Source organism: Lipophrys pholis (genome assembly GCF_963383615.2).
Source record: "Lipophrys pholis genome assembly, chromosome: 8".
Classification (NCBI taxonomy): domain Eukaryota; kingdom Metazoa; phylum Chordata; class Actinopteri; order Blenniiformes; family Blenniidae; genus Lipophrys; species Lipophrys pholis.
The window spans coordinates 2,690,265-2,709,099 of NC_137630.1; the positions used below are offsets into that span (position 1 = coordinate 2,690,265).

Consider the following 18,835-nt stretch of genomic DNA (forward strand, 5'->3'; position numbering starts at 1 on the left):
GGACTCGAACCCACAACCTTGAGATTGTGAATCTCATGCTGTTGCTCCAGAGATTCTGGGATGCTGGGCTGCATGCCATCCATCGCTCTCACTGCCCGGGCACCGTCTCCAAGCCGCTGATGATCAAGTCACTCATGTGAGTGTATTGCTCCAGGTACTGTTCTCCGTTTCCAAGAGAAAGTCTGTAATTAGGCCTCCGGCCAGGAGGAGGCGGTACAGACGCTGTGGCCCCGCCCCTCCCCTCCCCGAGCAGGAAGTGTCTGGTTCCAGAGTGTGTGTTTGTCTGGATGTTTCACTGAGTGAAATGAATATAATAAAGATGGCAGACGAAGCTCCTTTCCAGTTCCTCCACAGCGAAGTCATTCAGTACATCTACAAGTCCGAGGACAGCGGAGGCACGGTGAGTGTGTGTGTTAGCGCGCGTATCAGTGTGTGTGTGTGTGTGTGTGTGTGTTTACGTGTGCGTGTGTGTCCTGTCTGCAGGAGAATGGGAGAAACATCACCAAACTGGAGAACATGGGCTTCCGCGTCGGCCTGGGGCTCATGGAGAGGTAACTCCTGTTTAAAGTTACTCCTGCTTAAAGTAACTCCTGTTTAAAGTTACTCCTGCTTAAAGTTACTCCTGTTTAAAGTATCTCCTGCTTAAAGTTACTCCTGCTTAAAGTTACTCCTGTTTAAAGTATCTCCTGTTTAAAGTAACTCCTGCTTAAAGTATCTCCTGTTTAAAGTAACTCCTGTTTAAAGTAACTCCTGTTTAAAGTATCTCCTGCTTAAAGTTACTCCTGCTTAAAGTTACTCCTGTTTAAAGTATCTCCTGTTTAAAGTAACTCCTGCTTAAAGTATCTCCTGTTTAAAGTATCTCCTGCTTAAGGTTACTCCTGCTTAAAGTAACTCCTGTTTACAGTATATCCTGCTTAAAGTAACTCCTGCTTAAAGTAACTCCTGCTTAAGGTTACTCCTGTTTAAAGTAACTCCTGTTTAAAGTAACTCCTGTTTAAAGTAACTCCTGCTTAAGGTTACTCCTGCTTAAAGTATCTCCTGCTTAAAGTATCTCCTGCTTAAAGTATCTCCTGCTTGTCCTCTCTTCTGTTGGCGTTCAGCATGTTTTTGTTTTGCTTCATGACTTTATTGCAGTAAAACTTCTCATCAGACATTCAGGATCAGGTTGTTTTGTCGGATCGACTCTAAATGACACAAACAGTAATATCTTCATCCTCCTTATTGGTCCTGACTCACATTTCATCGACCGCTGGTGAAGACTTGATCGAAGACGTTGATGTTGAATAATTGTAATAATAAAAAAAGATATATAAAATGATGCCTCATTATCAGTATTTCATTAAGTACCCGATATAGGGATGATGATTAATGGAGTAATCACATTGTGTACTGTGTTTCTGCCTTTTGCTCTTGTCCAGATTGACGAAGGACACGGCACGGTTCAAAGACGAGTTGGACGTCATGAAGTTCATCTGTAAAGATTTCTGGACGTGCGTGTTCAAGAAGCAGATCGACAACCTACGAACCAATCATCAGGTACCACCGACATGCAGCCGAATTTAGTTTTACACATAGCTGATGTTTATCAGTTATTTACTGGGGGTGCAGAGTGTCACTGAGCCAAAACACATGGGTGTTACCTGAGGTCACACATCAGTAAACTCTCTGTCTTAATGAAGAAGAAACACCAGCAGCAAAACCTGGTGAAGGAAGCAAAGTGCCTCAAATTGAGTACTTTGTTTGGCTTTAGCAGCCTTCTTGTACACAATAGAGGCCAGCAGCAGCTCCTGTTCAGTGCAGTTTTAGGCAACGAACCTCCAGACCTCGTTTCAACGGTCAATGTTTGGAAAAGACGACCAAAGAAGTAGAGCACACCTTTATGTGTCCAGTAGAAGCTCGGGGGAGGGCTCCAGTAAGAGCAGACAAAGAGTTGAGCGCGGAGGTTTTAACTGTTAATGCACCTTAATGAGCAGCAGGGGGCGGCGCTGTTAAGTTGACTTTGGTCAAACATGAAGCCCGTGGACCAAAACCGGCCGCTAGAAGCTCCAGTCAGCCCCAGAAACCACCAAACAAGTGTTATAAAGGATTTATAGCTTTTTTTATTTATTTTTAACATTTCACTGTATTCTGCAGCAGAAGTCATTAAAATTGACTTTATGTTGAGGTTGTTGTCATTTCTTGTACTAATTGTGTGATCTTGCAAAATTCACCCCGTACACTGTGACCACAACAAAGAAATACTTTCAAAGGTTCTTATCGCTTTATTTTACCAGTCCAGCCTCTCCAGAGGAAACTGGACTGTATTTCTCTCATGAAGAAAAATTTTATTTTGTATTTATTTTGTATACCTCTTAGTATATACCAGGGACGTCCCGATCACACTTTGTTGCCCCCAATACCGATCCGATCTTTCAGAATTTAGTATCGGCTGATACCGATACTTTCCCGATCCGATACTCACATTACTATTGCAAAGATACTCAACAGTGTATTTTTGGATCAACTAAGATGTCTGAAGCTAAAAGCACTATTGGTAGAAGCTTTGTTTACCTAGAAATTATTGTAAAACTCACTTAGTGAATCAAAATTCTTCTCAGAACGACTTAAACATAAATACTCTCAGGCTCCAATGTAACTTCTTTGTGTATTAAATTCCAGTTTACCTTAAAGCAGTATGAGAGGTTTGACCTGAATGTCACTAAACTTTTACATTTCAATGTGAATTATAAATACTTAATTCCACTTCAAAGTGGTAAAACCTGTTTGACAAAAGTATTCTGAACATAGTACTCTCAAAAACTTATTCAGATTATCTCAGTCTCCCTTCAAACTAGAGGAACCTTCTGGGTTCTTGTTTCACCATCTCGCTCCCCTGTGGGGACTGAGCCTTTATTTTAAAATCCTTTATTTTAAAATCCATTATTTTAAAATCCATTATTTTAAAGCCGCACCGAGTTGCTGCTTCGGTGCGGCTTTTTCTTTAGTAGTTGTTGTAAACTGAGGAACATCCACACAACGAATTAACAATCTTTGTCCTCCCTGTCCTTCTCCCAAAAAACCTCCGTCCACACCTCACTAAGAACACGGCTCAACTCGAGGCTTCAGGGCATGTAGTACCCATGCCAGGCCTTTAGGGGCGCTGTGACTCACCAAACACAACAAAAACGCAGAAGACCACATAGAAATTTAGAAGTAGCCTTCTGCACATAAACACATAAACCACTCTATATCACTCTAGTTTTATAGGTCTATGGCCCCGCTCCACCTGCTTCTAGCTTCTGCAGCTCCACCCGAGCTTCTAGTCCCTGATTGTTCTGGTTATTAGGTGACGTAGCGGCGGGGTGATCGGCTGGATTTGCCAATTCCCGATCAGTCACAAATCACCAATATCGGCCCCGATCCGATATCTACCGATCTGATCGGGACATCCCTAGTATTTATTATATTCATGTACTGTATATATTGTATACATCTTTATATTGGTTCAGTTATGTGTTTTTAAATAGGTATGTTTAAATACCCCCTGAACCCGCTGCTGGACAGAATCCTGGAGGAAACACTAGATTGTTTATATGCATTTTAACATTTAACTTTTAACAATATATATACGATGTCTGCAGTCATTTTTGAGTGCATTTACGTTGTCCAGGGAAATTGTATTAAATGGTAATAATGCTGTTATTTTCCTGTGCAGGTTTCCTGTGTGTGACTGAAACCAGTTTTCCTCCTGCCACCCAGAGAAAAGCCTTGAAACATTTGAACTGTCACTGTGTCTGTCAGCGTTGATTCTGTGGTTGTGTGTTTCAGGGCATCTATGTTCTGCAGGACAACAAGTTCAGATTACTGGGTAGTCTGTCAGCTGGAAAGCAGTACCTGGAACACGCCCCCAAGGTGCTCTGCTGGGTTTGAACTCTGTACTTAGTCCAGATTCACATGAAGAACCTGGGTTAGTGATGTAGCGTGGAGACGGTGGAGGAGCACAAATGTCCTCGTCCTCTTCCACCACATGTGCTGCTTCCACTATAGTTTAACACCAGCACACTATTACTAGTATAAAGCATGGGTCACCACCACAGACAACATACTGTTATTATGAAAGGAGTTGGATATTTTTAGTTTCCATTCAAAGTGGGAAAACTGTCATATTGAGCCAATGTATTACTTTGGAAGTCATTTTAAATCAGGGGAGTCAAACATACGGCCCCTGGGCCAAAACGGTTCCACAAGAGGCTCAAATCCGGGTCGTCAACCACGAAGGAAACGCTAAAACAAAAACAAACATTAAAATATATATTCATCTTTGGTCTTGGTTTGGTCATTTTTGGACTTTTTACTCTATTTTGCACTGGAAGTATTTTCTTTTTTTTTTTTAAACTTAATTTTTATTGAAATTTTTTCAGTTTTCACAGTTACAGTGTCAGGGCAAAACAAATATACAAAATCTATCCATCTTTCATCAACCAAAGTCTCTATTGTCCAGTGGTGGCGGTGTCCTCTTCTGTCCTCCTGAAGTCAGTCCATTTTTCCCACTTTTCTTCAAAATGAGACTCCTGTAATCTTAGTTTGTGAGTGAGTCTCTCCATTACAAATATTTCCTCAACAACACGTAACCACCGCTCCCGGGTCGGCGGCTCCTACACTGGAAGTATTATAACTGGCTTCATGGTGACATTGTAGTAATTTTCTGTAGTAGTTTGTTTTTTGCCATCACTTCTACTCTGTACCACAACAAAGAAAAGTTGCTATGGCGCTATTTGACCTTACTGCTTGAGGCTGTGTGTGGCCTCTGAATTAGAATGTGTTTGACACCCCTGATTTAAATGAGTTAATTTAATTAATCAGAAGGGCGGAGCTCTAACAGAAAACTAATCGGGTGAAATGTTGTGTTGCGAGACACAAAGTTAAACCTCGGCGACACAACAAGCGTCCGAATACCGAGAGAACAGCAGTTCTGCCTCCAGCTGGAGTTTCTGCTGTTAATCCAGCCTCCAGCTCTGATTCAGTCTCTGTCTCCTGGAGGGTGTTGAACATGTGAACGTCTTGTTTCCTCTGCAGTACCTGGCCTTCACCTGCGGCCTGGTGAGAGGAGCTCTGTCCAGTCTGGGCGTGAGGAGCCTCGTGACCGCCGAGGCGGCCGTCATGCCTGCATGTAAGACACCTTCAGCCACACAGAGAGCAGGGGTTCATCCCAAATATCAACATAGTCGACCTTTTCAATGCTGCAGCAGCTCCCATTGTCTTTGATTTATAAGATCCCAGCTCCATGGAGCAGGGGATTAGTGGAAACAAAAGCTACAGCGTTCAGATAAAAGACCGTGTGTTTCTTTAAGAGGAACGTGTGGTTCGTCTGTGTGCTGACCAAGACGTCTGGAGACAACCTCATTAATATTCACATAAACATTCTTAGAAGATATTGGCTTATTTTCAATTGATGACAAAAACAGAAAAATAAAGTACCACCTAGAACATCTGAGGGAACAAATGACTAATAATTCAAGTACTTTTCAACAGATCAGTATAAAGAGAGTGTTTTAGTCGAGGCTGAGCCTGGAGTACTGAAATATGGCCCCAAACATCGGTTTTGTATGTTTGTACAATTGTAAACGATCTAAACCTGGGAAGTTTCCAAACTTTTTCACTCAGACCCACAAACTAGGCCACTTCTTACAGGTGGAATACAGTAGTTGTAGAAAGTATTCGTATCCTCTTAAAGTTTTTCAAACTCTGTCATATTGCAACCATTTGCTAAAATCATTTAAGTTCATTTTGTCCCTCATTAATCTACACACAGAAGCTCATATTGACAGAAAACTAAATTGTAGACATTTTTGCAGATTTTTTAAAAGGTATTAAAACTGAGACATCGTATGGCCATAAGTATTCAAGGCACATATCTTGTCACGGGTACAGACACATTTCTGCTGCATTGAGGTTCTTAAGACCACAATCCTGAAAATGGAGGACTTGTGGGACGACTTCCCAGAGCTGGCCGACTGGTCAAACTGAGCAGCCGGGTAGGGGAGCCTTGGTGAGGGAGGTAAAGCAGAACCCAAAGAGCACTGTGGCTGAGATAGAGTGGCGAGATGGGAGGACGCTCTAGAAAGTCAACCATCACTGCAGCTCCAACAAAACTGATCTCATACATTCAGGTTGATGGTCATTTCAACAAATGCTTCCTAATGGTTTGAAATGTGTTTTTGTTTTGTTTGTTTTGTTTTTAAGTTAACTCGTGTCCTTCTCTTTCTTCTTCTCCAGGTAAATTCCAAGTGATGATCCAGAAATGTTAGATTTGCTGACTCAGCACTTGTTGGCCTTCATCCAGATTAAATATAACAGAATATATTAGATTCTAACATGCAATCAGTTTGTGCTTCATTTATTAAACGTGTAGCCTTTTTATTTGTGTTTGAGCTTCAAAGAGGAACGCTATGACTCAATACTTTAAAAGACACATTGGTCGTGATTACCAGCTCTGCTCCTTTAACCTTCCTGTCACTGTTTAAGCACTTTTCAAAACGCCTATACGACTTAAGATCTAATGCCAAAATTACAGTAAACGTGGTCAAATGTAACATAAAAATAAGAATTTTGGCTTAATTCAGCAGCAGATCTTATTTCTCCTGAAGAAGATGGGTTCTAGATTTCAGAATAGGGTGGTTGTAAATATTGGAAGACATTGGATGTTTTCAAAACTGCTCTGATGTGACCAAGTCTGATGAAAAGAATGAAATAAATTTGACATTTTATGTGAGCGAGTGAAGAAATGTAACTGTAAAAGCAGATCGAGGCATGAAAATGTCTATTTGTTGTGGGGTGTCCTGAAATATTGAGCTCCCATGAGAATGGACAGGCTGGACTTTTCACTGCAACTCAACTTTTCCACTTCATGTGTCATAATTTTCAAAACTGCCTGATCACATTTTGCCAATAAACTGCGATGAGAAATCAACGTCTGTTTCACTGGTTCATTTCTAACATGAAACTTATGTTAAGAACAATTTCTATGAAAGGATTTTCAGTCACGAAAGCAGAATCCAGACTTCGAGTTTTTATGTGGTAAAATGCACTTTAACCACAATTTAACATGGAAACCTTTTTAAACACTGCAGGAGTTCCAAATGCATTTTAATAGGACACATGTTGTCTTTTCACATGACGGATTAACTATGTTCACTAACGGTGGTTTGTGAGTCCCTCGGCACATATCAGCTGTAGTATCCTGGAGACAATTAGTGGGAGCCCAGAAAACACCAGCTGAGACAGAAAAGTCTGTCTCTGTCTCATCCTTCAACACAAGAAGCGAGAGTCCATAGTCCATAGTCCATAGTCTGTGCTCTTAGAGGCAAAGTGACGGTGCTGGATTGAACTGGTGGCTTGGCAAAGCTCAGGCCATGAAGCCCAGAAGTTCACAACCTTCCTGGAGCTGGCCCCCGACCCCTCGCAAGACCAGCGGAAAATAGTCTCAATCATTTGGGCTTATTAGTGCTGGTTTCTCCCAAACATTTTTTCATTTGTTCTCTTTTGGTTTTTACAATATAATAATAATAAGTTTATAATGAGACTGTGGAGGCCGGGAAGGATGAGACGGACAGAGGAGTCGAGTCGGCTTTTCTTTATTGCCTCCAGCAGCAGGACAGTTCAACTGTCAAACATTTCACCTCGTGTGTCAAGATAAGTGTGTGTGTGTGTGTGTGTGTGTGTGTGTGTGTGTGTGTGTGCGCGCGTGTGTGTGCGTGTGTGTGCGTGTGCGTGTGCGTGTGTGTGTGTGCATATTATTCCAACATGTAATAAGTCTACAACTTTGTTTCTAGAAAGATTCAAAATTGTCATAGTGGTGGACCTGCACTCCAACAAACTGCAGAGAGAAACAGAATTAACTCAAAGCTGAAAGGACGTTGTAAAAATAGTCTGACTTTAAATATAGTCTCTGTGACTCCATCAATAAATAATCAATGCGATCTTCTGGCTTAAGTAGAAAAAAAGGGCATCAATTGCAATTAATTACAGAAAATTGTTTGATTAATCACTAAACATTTTTTTTTATTGATTGACAGCACGAGATTTATTATTAAAATAAATCATCAATTACTCTGAACTGATTGAATTTTATGAGCATTAATGTTTAAGTGACATTTAATTAAGGGTAGTTGGGCATGTGTATCATTCAATTGCTGATCACACAGTAATTTTTTATATATATATATATATATATATATATATCATTTAGAAGATGAATATGTATTGTTAAATTGTTTAAATAATTATTATTTTATATAAAAAACAATACATTTTATACATATATATTAGCGCTGTCAAAAATAACACGTTAATTTAATTAATTCATTTGAAACGTTTCATTTGGGTTTTTTTAAATTACGTGTGTGTGTGTGTGTGTGTGTGTGTGTGTGTGTGTGTGTGTGTGTGTGTGTGTGTGTGTGTGTGTGTGTGTGTGTGTGTGTTCACAAGGTATCATTTAATTATATTATCATCATAGGCTGTATATATATGTATTTGTATGTGTGTATATACGGACTATATGGATATTGGTAAGTATGTGATTGTACACATGTGAAGTGCCACATGCCTGAAATGAATTAATAAAAATAAAATCTAGATTTTGTTCTAATCAACAACTTGTCTATTGTGTTGTATCTTATATATGGGTTTATACTGTATGTATTAATATTATTTTTTCAACTTATTAAAATGGCTGAGTGGGGCACAATCTGTCACAATCTTTTATCACTGAAATATGCATAAAATATGGACGAAAGACGCCCAATATCAGATCTGTCATTATGGATTTACTGACCAAGGTCTTGTAACAACTGCCGGTTTCCAGGACTTGATAGAGGGCAAACTTTGGGGTCACTGTTAGTGAGGGCGGCCCGCAGTCCAATGATTGATGCAGCCATTCATGCGTACCCCATATGGCTTAAGTTTGTCCAAGGAGTCGATGTGCCACAAAAAGTTGGGTCCCTGAGCAAAATACTGCGTCCTTCTGAGACGTCTGGTCTGGCGAACAAGGGAACCAACGGGGTCTAGTAGAGAGAAGAGGATCCTGACATCTTCTTTTCTGACAGGAATACCGTGTTGTTTGCACTTTGAATACATCCTCTGGTAACCCTGATCCTTTCCAGGGCCTTGCAGTTGGTCAACAATGAATTCTATCCCGGCGGCCAAGTGGTATATCTGCCGGTAAAGCAATCTGGCTCTCAATATTCTGTTTAAATGTCTCTCAGTAATAACGGTTCCTTACAATGCCAGGCTTTTCAGAATGTCTTTGTAGCTCATTCCCAACCCAAAATAAAATTCAATCATACTATCCCTGTCCATTGTGTAGCTTAAACCCCTCAACCGCCTCTATCCTAGGCCATAGAGACGGTGTGCTCGATTTGCTTACCCCAGCTGCCCAGGAATGATATTATACCTACTTTGTGGCCACAAATTAGTATTTCGTGTGCACGTTATAGCTATATCATGGCCACAATTATTATTTTTTTTTACCATCTCATGTCTGGGGCGCCATATATTTCAGCATCTTTAATTGTCATAAGGGCCATACATTTGTTTATTTATAAAGTATTGTGTTGTTTATTTATCTTTGTTTATGTGTTATATAGCAGTTGATATGACAACAAAGAATGAAAGGTACAAATCCTAATTTCACTTCACACCATTAACCTAAGCTTATGGCTCATTTCTGGTGAATTAACAGAGCTGTGTTAAGACCCAGATGGGTTGTGAAGTCTCAGTGTCGCTGAGCCTTCTCTCATTGTAATCATGCTGGCTGCGGGCTTTCTGCCACTACCGGAAGTCAGCGCCTATTTGCCATGCTGTGCCAGCCAATGAGGCGTGCCAACACCGGTTTAATCAAAGACGTTTCGCAAATCTTTCAAAACAAAACCAAATTTAAAACCTATCTATTGGATCCATTTTTCTCCCAAGCCGCTTTATCCTGTTCAGGTTCGTGGGACGCCAGCGCCAATCCCACCTGGCTATGAGCGAGGGTAGGGACATTTGGACAGGGTGCCAGTAGCCTCAAGGATGACTTTTGCTGTTTTTATTACACAGGTCAATGAAGATTTCTAAATGTAGTCAATAACTTCATAAAATAATGCCGAAGAGATGATCATAATTTTATATTATTGTATTATTATTGTTAATATTAATATTAGATCGTCTTCTCTCAAAAAGTCTCGACAACAGTAATTTATTTTGAAAGCACACACCGGATGTTGTGACCCTCTGAGAGCAGTGCACACTGACAGCCGTACAGGTTCCTCAATATGGCAAGTCGACTGACTTCACCGCCAGACAGAGACAGCGGAGACAAATACTCCGTCCTGTTGCCGACGTACAACGAACGGGAGAACCTCCCGCTGATCGTGTGGCTCTTGGTGAAGTATTTCGGTGAGAGGTGAGTCTCCGCTCCGGCTAATGCGAGCTAACGTTAGCTTGGCGTGTTAGTGATGAGCTGTCACTAAAAGTCACGAAGCTCCTGCAGCTTCACATCACAATAATAAACAGTTTAAAGGGTGGTCGTGTTACTTAGTCCTGGAATGGCCTCAACAAACTGTGTCTTTATGGTTGTGCTCACAGTGGCTACGAGTACGAGATCGTCGTCATTGACGACGGAAGCCCGGATGGAACACTGGAGGTCGCTCAGCAGCTCCAGAACATTTATGGGCAAGACAAGATCGTGAGTACTGACTATTATAACAATGAGGATATTTCATTATTCTATTGCAGGGAATAAATGCCGCTTTAAGTGCTTTTTGGTTGAAAAGAATGGACACCTGTGCTACCGTGATCTTGGGTGGAGGAGCGTTCCCCCCTGTGCAGGCGTTGGGGGGTTCTTCTCCTGCCTGAGCTGGAATCTGAGCTCCTTCTGTACTCGCTTAAGCTCCTGCTGATCACCATCTTTAAAGGACACCTTCGTTTGGGTCAGATTGATGTCAGTTGTGATCCAGGGCTTGTTGCTGGTGAAACAGCGTGCAGTTCTTACTGGACCTACAGCAGTTTGTGTAGTTGGTTTTGCAGTTACCAGCCGCCTCCAAGTCCTTGCAGTTGTGCAGTACATCCCAATCCATTGTTTCAGAGCAGTCTCTCAAAGCCTGCTCTGCATCAGGAGACCACTTCCTGAGTGAGCGTGTGGTTGTAGGTCACCTTCTCACTCTCGGAATGTACACGGCTCAAAAACCTGAAGGGAACCCCTGAACAAGACAATGTAACTCCAAGTTTATCCCCCTGGTGTGAAATCAGCCTGTCCAGGTAGGAAGCAACAGGAACTGTGAATCAATTTCACCTGTCGTCCAAATGAAACAGACAACATGAGGAAATGAGAGGCGATTATCCAGACAACTCCTAGAAAGGAGGTTCTGCAGGTGGTGACCACCAACCATGACCCTGTTCTCCTGGTTCCTGGCTGATGTTCTGCTCACTGGTGAATGTTGTTAGTGTTCTCAGTCCTGGAGGCAGCAGGAGGCGGGTCTACAAGCAACACAACATGACCTCCATCAGGCCACTAATGTGATGTTTCTGCTCAGACTGTCAGACACAGACTTCACCAGGGTTTCCGGTTTCATACTCCTCAACTTTTGTCGTCTTTGTCCGTCACCATGTTGTGTCTGACAGCAAACTACCTGCACCCTGACCGCCGTGAGGGCAGGGCTGTAAATAAAGTAGATACGTTTGAATCTAATATTTCAATGCAAAATGTGATTTTAAAAAGCTATATGGATATAGACAATATTGTATTTTATCAATATCAAATTTGAGGAAAGTCTTGATAGCGTATGTATCTATAAATTGTCCATCTGTACTTTAAACTATATTTTCTCTTTTCAGCTTCTTCGACCAAGGGCAAAGAAATTAGGACTCGGTAAGATGACCGCTATATAAAAAAAAGAGAGCGAGAACTTGGACTATATTCTGCCAGCCACTGATATCTTCACATTCAATTTCAAAGGAACTGCCTACATCCATGGCGTGAAGCATGCTACTGGGAACTTCGTCATCATAATGGATGCAGATCTTTCTCATCATGTGAGTGAAGCATTGAGATGCATATATGTGAATTTGATTTATAACTGAAACCACAAATGGACTGTGAGGTTTTATGTCAAATCTGAAAACATGTTGTTCCTGTTTGTCATTTTTTATTCCAGCCCAAGTTTATTCCAGAATTTATTGCGTAAGTGTTGTCAAATCTTCTTTCCGTATAGACTTTGTATTTTTGACCGATTTTTAAGTTCACATGTTCATATAAATATGCCGTTTAATGTGAGATTATGTAGATCTAATAATGATGCCCAACACTGTTTTTGCTCCATTGTCAGAAAGCAGAAAGAAAGTGATTATGACCTGGTGTCTGGTACTCGATATCAAGGGAACGGTGGCGTCTATGGCTGGGACCTGCGCAGGAAACTCATCAGGTAACTGCCAGTTAGTATCTGTACTTTTATTACAGATTACAAGAGACAGTTTAATGTTCTATCCTTTCCTCTCTTTTCTCCTTTTCCTAGTCGAGGGGCCAACTTTTTGACTCAGGTGTTGTTAAGACCTGGAGCGTCAGACCTCACAGGAAGCTTCAGGTGAACCCAGGAAATACACCAACTCTAATCTTAAATTGTCCTGTACGACCAAGTAGAGTCATTGTTTATTGTATTTTTACCTTTGGATGACACCAACATGCCAAATTGCACTCAGAGGTACTTTTGGTAACGATCTTTAGCGAAGACAACAAGGTAAGTGGTATACGGTATTGCAGCTTTTCTAAAGCTCTGTAGACGTGGTGGTTATGTGTCTGCATTTATTTAACCCAGTTGTTCAAGAGTATTTCCCAAAAATGGCAATAAATGGAAAAAGATCATTTCTCCCTTAGTTTGGACATCAAAACTGCCATAAATTTCTAATTTATTACACAAAAACTGAAGTAGTTCTTCTTTTTTGGGGCCCGGGCAGAGCTGGGCGAGACCCGACTGGAAAGCAAGTAATTATTATCATTGTTGTTGTTGTTGTGTTTACAAAGAAATAAAATAAATAATTTAAAGCTTTAAAAGAAATTAAAGAAAGCAATGAAAAATCTTAAACTCCAGAGGTCTGTACTACGACGCAGGATTTTCTCTTATCGAGATAACTTCAGGATTAACCCTGGGTTTTCCATTCTGTGACGCTCGCTCACTTCTCACCAGGATAAATCACCGTGCTATCTGACTCTGAATGTCTGACCTGATCCCGAGCAGGATATGTTCTCATAAGAGGTCAGAGCTCCGCCTCCTGACCAATCAGAAAAGGAAATGCCCGTTCTTACATGATGGTGATTGGTGGGCAGGTTCACCACTGAGCTGCAGCGGAGAGGAGAAATTAATCTAGAACGATCTTTTTGACATAATCAAATAAATCCTGGTCACTGAGGCTCTGAAGGAGGTTTTAGTTCTTGACTTGTTCCAGGTCTGTTTATCTTTATGAGCTTAATGATCACACCTGACAGAACTGCAGGAACATGAATTTATGGAACCAGAACCACTCGTGTCGTCACAGTGATGAATTAATATTCCAACATAAGAGAAATTCAGCCTCAAAACAACTGGATGTAAAATCCAAACTAAAAGAAGATCAGTGAGGAAGTTCAGCCCGACACGTTTCTGCTGTAATAAAGTGAAACTGAGTGATCACAGTGCCGTCTGTTTCTATTGTCCCATGAATTAATCTGCTCTAATCTCACCAAGTCAGCATTAACAAGTCAGGAAGGTTCTGGCTTTGGCTGCAGCAGCAGTGTTACTTTGAGCTGCTGGATGTGTTTTAATTCTTCATAATCTCAGAGAATAACTGCTCCTTCAGTAATCTGTAAACTGCTCTGCAGAGTTTCTCCCTGTGTCTGATTGGTCAGACGCTGCAAGCTCCTCCCCTTTCATGTGAAGACACACGAGGGTCTGGGTTGAACCAGAGAGTTGAGAACCTGCTTCAGAGTAACGCTGATCAGGATCAGTCGACCAGGAGACGGAGATCCTGGATGTGATGATCACGGGTCGTAGTACTGGCCTCTGGTCTTAAAGTATTTTACTGAGTGTTTCCCACAACCACTGACCAGACGGTCACTTGGGACCACATAGATCCTTCAATCAGTGTCAAGGTGCCAATAAGCCAGGAAGTACCACACATCCAACAGGAAGTCTGCCACTTTGCGTTATGCGTGACTTTTAAATTTTTTTTAAAGGGTTTCCTAGGGGGTAAGTCCTAGAGACCTGAAATCTGGCCAGAATATATAACAGGCCTTCCTGGTGAAAATATCAAATGTGACTCAAACGTCAAAGGGTGTGGCCATGGTGGCCCGGCGGAAATCTGATGGTTCGCAAATGAAACAGGAAGTGATGTGTAACTCTGCTCTACATGCTGCCATCTGCCTGAAACTTCACATGCTTGATCAATGATTTCCCCCGATCAAATCTCTATGCTAATACCCAGTCACGGGCATAGCGCCACCTGCAGGCAACAGGAAGTTTAAGCAATTATAATTTCACGCAAACAAATTCAGTTGGTGGGAAAGAGGCTTTGGCGAGGACAGGTGAAGCTGGTGTTTGTGCTGAGCAGGCGACAATTAACAACTTATGATTCACTGCGCAGTTTTAGCAGTGAAGATTCTAATATATCAGGTAGTACTGAATGAAAATCAGGTTTATTGCCAAGTATCCTTCACACAATCCCAAGAATTTGTTTTGATGACATTGGTGCAACACAGTAGAGCGAACAAGGTGAAAAAGTGCAACGAGAAGAAAAAACAGTGCGACCATAGGGGTCAGGTTAAGTGTCCAGTTGAGATTAGGGGAGGAGGATATTTACAGTGGCCATTCATGTAAGGTATATGTCTATGGACGTGGGGAGGTGGGTCTTGTGCAGAGAAGCAGCAGAGCGGCTACAGGCTGCTGTCGGGTGAAACAGGAAGTAATGTGATTACTGTGACCTCACAGGAAGAGGAGTGCCCTAAATTGTAAGTGAACTTTTCTAGCAGAGAACATTTGACCACTTCAGCAGTCCGATAGCAACAGCTCCCACACCACTGGCAGCCTGAATATATAACCTGCACAGTGGTTGTATGGAGGCACTGACTTCTCTTACACAGACCTTTTTTTTTGCCGCTGCCAGGTTGTATAAGAAAAAGGTTTTGGAGAGTCTGGTTGAGCGATGCGTATCCAAAGGTTACGTCTTCCAGATGGAAATGATTGTCCGGGCCAGACAGCTCAACTACACAGTGGGAGAGGTGAGGTCTCCATGTTGTTTTACATACGTTTTTGTCGCATTTTATTTTCAACTAGCTCAAGGAATTCTTACATTGAAGTGACATTATCGGTCGCGGGTGTGTAAATAACGCACACAGTTGCATTGTGACCAGGTCTCTTGTGGCTAAAGTCACTGGACTTCATGAACAGCTGTTTTCACCGCAGCCCCTCACAGATAATTGTTTGATCGTATCAGAAATGTCACAACTGACGCTTTTTGATCATCACTTCTACCACCAATACAATTGAAGCAAAAACAAATAAATCCAGTAAAAAATCCCAGTGACGATCAAATTAGGGAAGCACCGATAGCATTTTTTATTAAAGTTTCTCTGCCAGAATCCACACAGAAAGTATTTTTTTATCATTTCTGACCCAGTTTTATTTGTTGGTGTCCAGCTCTATTAGGTGGTCCAAACCTTCCTGGAGGAATTCATCATGACACTCATACAAACATGTATTACCAGCTTTTACATTTTGCGGAGTATCCCTGGGTTTGTTGACATATAAGCGTCACGGAAACGCCCAAACTTCCCCGCGGGATTGTGTCACAAGATCCCGTTTGTACACTGGATCTCACAAGATCTCAATTTGCACTGGACAAACCATCCACAATGAATTTCACAACATTTACACTACTCTGGGAGCTGTAAGACTCTGGATTTCTTTGAGGTCGAATCAGTCAAATGTTGTTGATATTTTCGGCTGAGCTGTCACAACGCCATCTTTGATATCCCAGAAACCCCCGGCAGGTTTCCAAAGATGACGTCAGTTAGTGAAACATAAAGTATAAACTAGAAACTCTTTATTTTTATTTTATTATTGCAGACATGTGGGTACAGGATGTGATTTCCATTGATTACAAGTAGTTGATGTTAATACCTTTCTAATTTAACACCAGCATTGACTGCCCATTTCATCTATGTATGTATATATACATGAATGTATGCAGGCATTTATGTATTCATTCATTCATTCATTATTTTTTTCCCCCACATCACATTTCCATCTGCACTTTCCTCCAGCAGTGTATCAGAAGCAAATAAGTTTGTTTCAACAAGTCATTTTGGTCATTCTTAATTATTTAGTGTTTCTGACGTCTACCTGAGATAATTAGGGCTGATCCATTGATTCAAAGTTTTAATGAGTTAATTGCACATTTCTTTCATATGAGGTAGTCCGTGGTTTTGAATTAGTAGAGCATGAATGTATAGTGCCATGAAGCATAAGTGTCCTAATTGCCTTTCAGTCTTTTGCAATACTGAATGCATATTAACCATGTTGATACAACAATACGTTTGCAATATATTGTGTGTATTGCAAACTATGTACAACTATTCACTAAATATTTCAAATTAAGTGTCCACCTAACAGTACAAGAGTTGTGCTTTCTCATGATACTCGGTGTATTCAACAACAGTTTTACTCCTTGTGAGAAAAACATGTAGCAGGATAGTTGGATGGGTCAGAATGTGGTTTTGAAAAGTGGGCTTCTCCTTCCAGACGTTCACCCTGAAATATGATTAAAGTTTTTTCCTATAGATCTTGTGTTTGTTGTTTTGAACTGGAAAATAACCCTCTCCTGTTACTGCTGACAACAGGTACCCATTTCCTTTGTGGATCGAGTTTATGGTGAGTCCAAACTGGGAGGCAACGAGATCGTGTCGTTTGCAAAAGGACTCCTCACGCTGTTTGCCACCACATGATGAGAGCTGCCATCACTGTGACGGTCCTCAGTCGTCACGGGAACACTTCAATTAGTTCTACATAAAAACTTTTACAGTTCTGTGGTGACGCCGGGACATGGCAGCGAGGGACAACACCGATGTCTCCCTCTTAGTACCAAGTATGAGAAATGTCTGCAGTACTGAATGAACAACGTGCTTCACATTCCCACCATCAGTTTAGAGCGAAGCGCACAGTCTTGTCCTTCCCGGCATGGACACCTGAGTCACCTGTTTCAACGAGGCTTCAACCACACGATGGAATACCGATTGTTATAATAAATGAAATCTGGTACAATATTATGTTTTATTTTGTTTTTTAACCTTTCATCAGGGGACTGAGTGTATTTGGTAACTTCTGCATCCTTTAGTTTTTTTTCTCAAAATGATTAGTGTTTGACTGGGGTGACTTAGCCTCCCCTCTCCTCCTGTCGCCTCCACCTCAGATACTTCTGCTGTCCCCCCCATTATTCACCTCCTACAGACAGCCACATCCCCAACTCTGCTCTCGCCCAAAACTCACCTGGGACATCCCTTTCCCCTCCTCCTCCATCCTGCTGCATCAATCCACAGCTGGACGGCCCCTCTGTCTGTTTCATCAGACCAGGTGAGGCCTGAACTGAGGAGATTTGCCTTGAGAGAGCAGCTGACATCGACGGTCTGTGTCCAACACTACTGAAGGACTGTGCAATCCTACTGGGTGATACGTTTCTGAGAATCGTCACCCTCAGTTCACAGATGGAAAAAGTCCCAGTGCTGTGGACAACGTCTTGTATTGGTGCCCGGATCCTGGTATCCGGGCGAGATCAATGACTGAAGACTTGTGGCTTTAACATTTCACATCAAGAAGATCGTGGAGCAGCTGCTTCTCTGTCACATAAGACCACAGGTCATTCAGGAACTAGATTCCCTTCAGTTTGCTTTCCAGGATCACATTCCAATGGAAGACGCAACTGCGTCAGGGATTTTCTAACTTATTTCTCAAAGGTCAGAGGTCTGGAACATGAGATTTAACTCATCTCACTCATAGAACATCATTTCTTTCCCCACTAACTTTTAATGTTTATGGATATTAGAGCCTGATATGTAACAATGACCTAAAATCTTTAAAAAAAAATAAAATAAAAAATGTATTAAAACCCGTAATGTAGTAACTGGTCAATAATGTAACAACATGCTGAGCCCAAAACTTAAAAACCTTTTGCCTAAAATGTTACAACTTTTTACATTTTTCGTCCGTTTTTTTAATATAAAATATTATATCCCCTAATAGTGCAGATTTTGTTGCATAATGATTTATGCATTAAGGGGCTTATTGCTTAAATTTACATTATATTATCATACACAAATGCCCCTGTCCCTGTATATGAACAATTTCACATAACACTGAAAGAATGGGACAGAACGAGTCCTCCCCGGACAGAAGAAGCACAACAAAGTTTATGTCATAAATAATCTAATTTCAATAATGTGTTTTTGCCAACAAACTAACAGGCCCTGTACTGTATTCACTTCATTCTCTAGAGATATTCTTCAATAAAAGACAGGACTTTTAGACCCTCGTGTCTGTGTGTGTGTGTGTGTGTGTGTGTGTGTGTGTGTGTGTGTGTGTCGCTCGGCGGCCCCCCAGACCCAGGAAGGCTCCAGCGAGTCACTCCCCCAGCCCAGAAAGCACCAGAGGGAGAATGCAGAGGAGACCCCACCCAGCCAGGAGGAGCCCACAAGAAAATAAAAAGGGATGCAGAGCCCTGACCAAGTGGACGGAGCAGGGCCCCCTGTGCTCGCCCCGGGCCGAGGTGACATCCTAGAAGGAGGTGCTGGGGGGGAAAA

General features: G+C 41.6%; 2 protein-coding genes across 2 annotated transcripts; both read left to right on the plus strand.

Annotated features, from left to right (window-relative positions):
• The first annotated feature begins 246 nt into the window (after positions 1-246).
• On the plus strand, positions 247-6,948 carry trappc6b (trafficking protein particle complex subunit 6B). Its single transcript, XM_080468498.1, has 6 exons — positions 247-400; positions 484-551; positions 1,419-1,536; positions 3,808-3,891; positions 5,056-5,149; positions 6,256-6,948. The coding sequence occupies exons 1-6, from the start codon at positions 305-307 to the stop codon at positions 6,285-6,287; spliced, it is 492 nt and encodes a 163-aa protein (XP_080324624.1). The 5' UTR covers positions 247-304; the 3' UTR covers positions 6,288-6,948.
• Positions 6,949-10,226: 3,278 nt separating this feature from the next.
• Positions 10,227-18,561, plus strand: dpm1 (dolichyl-phosphate mannosyltransferase subunit 1, catalytic). Its single transcript, XM_080470258.1, has 9 exons — positions 10,227-10,420; positions 10,603-10,702; positions 11,851-11,884; positions 11,972-12,048; positions 12,171-12,196; positions 12,342-12,437; positions 12,528-12,596; positions 15,148-15,262; positions 16,883-18,561. The coding sequence occupies exons 1-9, from the start codon at positions 10,290-10,292 to the stop codon at positions 16,985-16,987; spliced, it is 753 nt and encodes a 250-aa protein (XP_080326384.1). The 5' UTR covers positions 10,227-10,289; the 3' UTR covers positions 16,988-18,561.
• The last annotated feature ends 274 nt before the right edge of the window (positions 18,562-18,835 follow it).

Excerpts from the sequence above, each read along its gene's own strand:
- trappc6b (XM_080468498.1), top strand. The coding sequence starts at position 305 with ATGAATATAATAAAGATGGCAGACGAAGCTCCTTTCCAGTTCCTCCAC. Across the intron at positions 1,537-3,807 it reads ACCTACGAACCAATCATCAG|GGCATCTATGTTCTGCAGGA; the intron begins GTACCACCGACA and ends TGTGTGTTTCAG. Across the intron at positions 3,892-5,055 it reads ACCTGGAACACGCCCCCAAG|TACCTGGCCTTCACCTGCGG; the intron begins GTGCTCTGCTGG and ends TTTCCTCTGCAG.
- dpm1 (XM_080470258.1), top strand. The coding sequence starts at position 10,290 with ATGGCAAGTCGACTGACTTCACCGCCAGACAGAGACAGCGGAGACAAA. Across the intron at positions 12,049-12,170 it reads ATGCAGATCTTTCTCATCAT|CCCAAGTTTATTCCAGAATT; the intron begins GTGAGTGAAGCA and ends TTTTTATTCCAG. Across the intron at positions 12,597-15,147 it reads GACCTCACAGGAAGCTTCAG|GTTGTATAAGAAAAAGGTTT; the intron begins GTGAACCCAGGA and ends TGCCGCTGCCAG.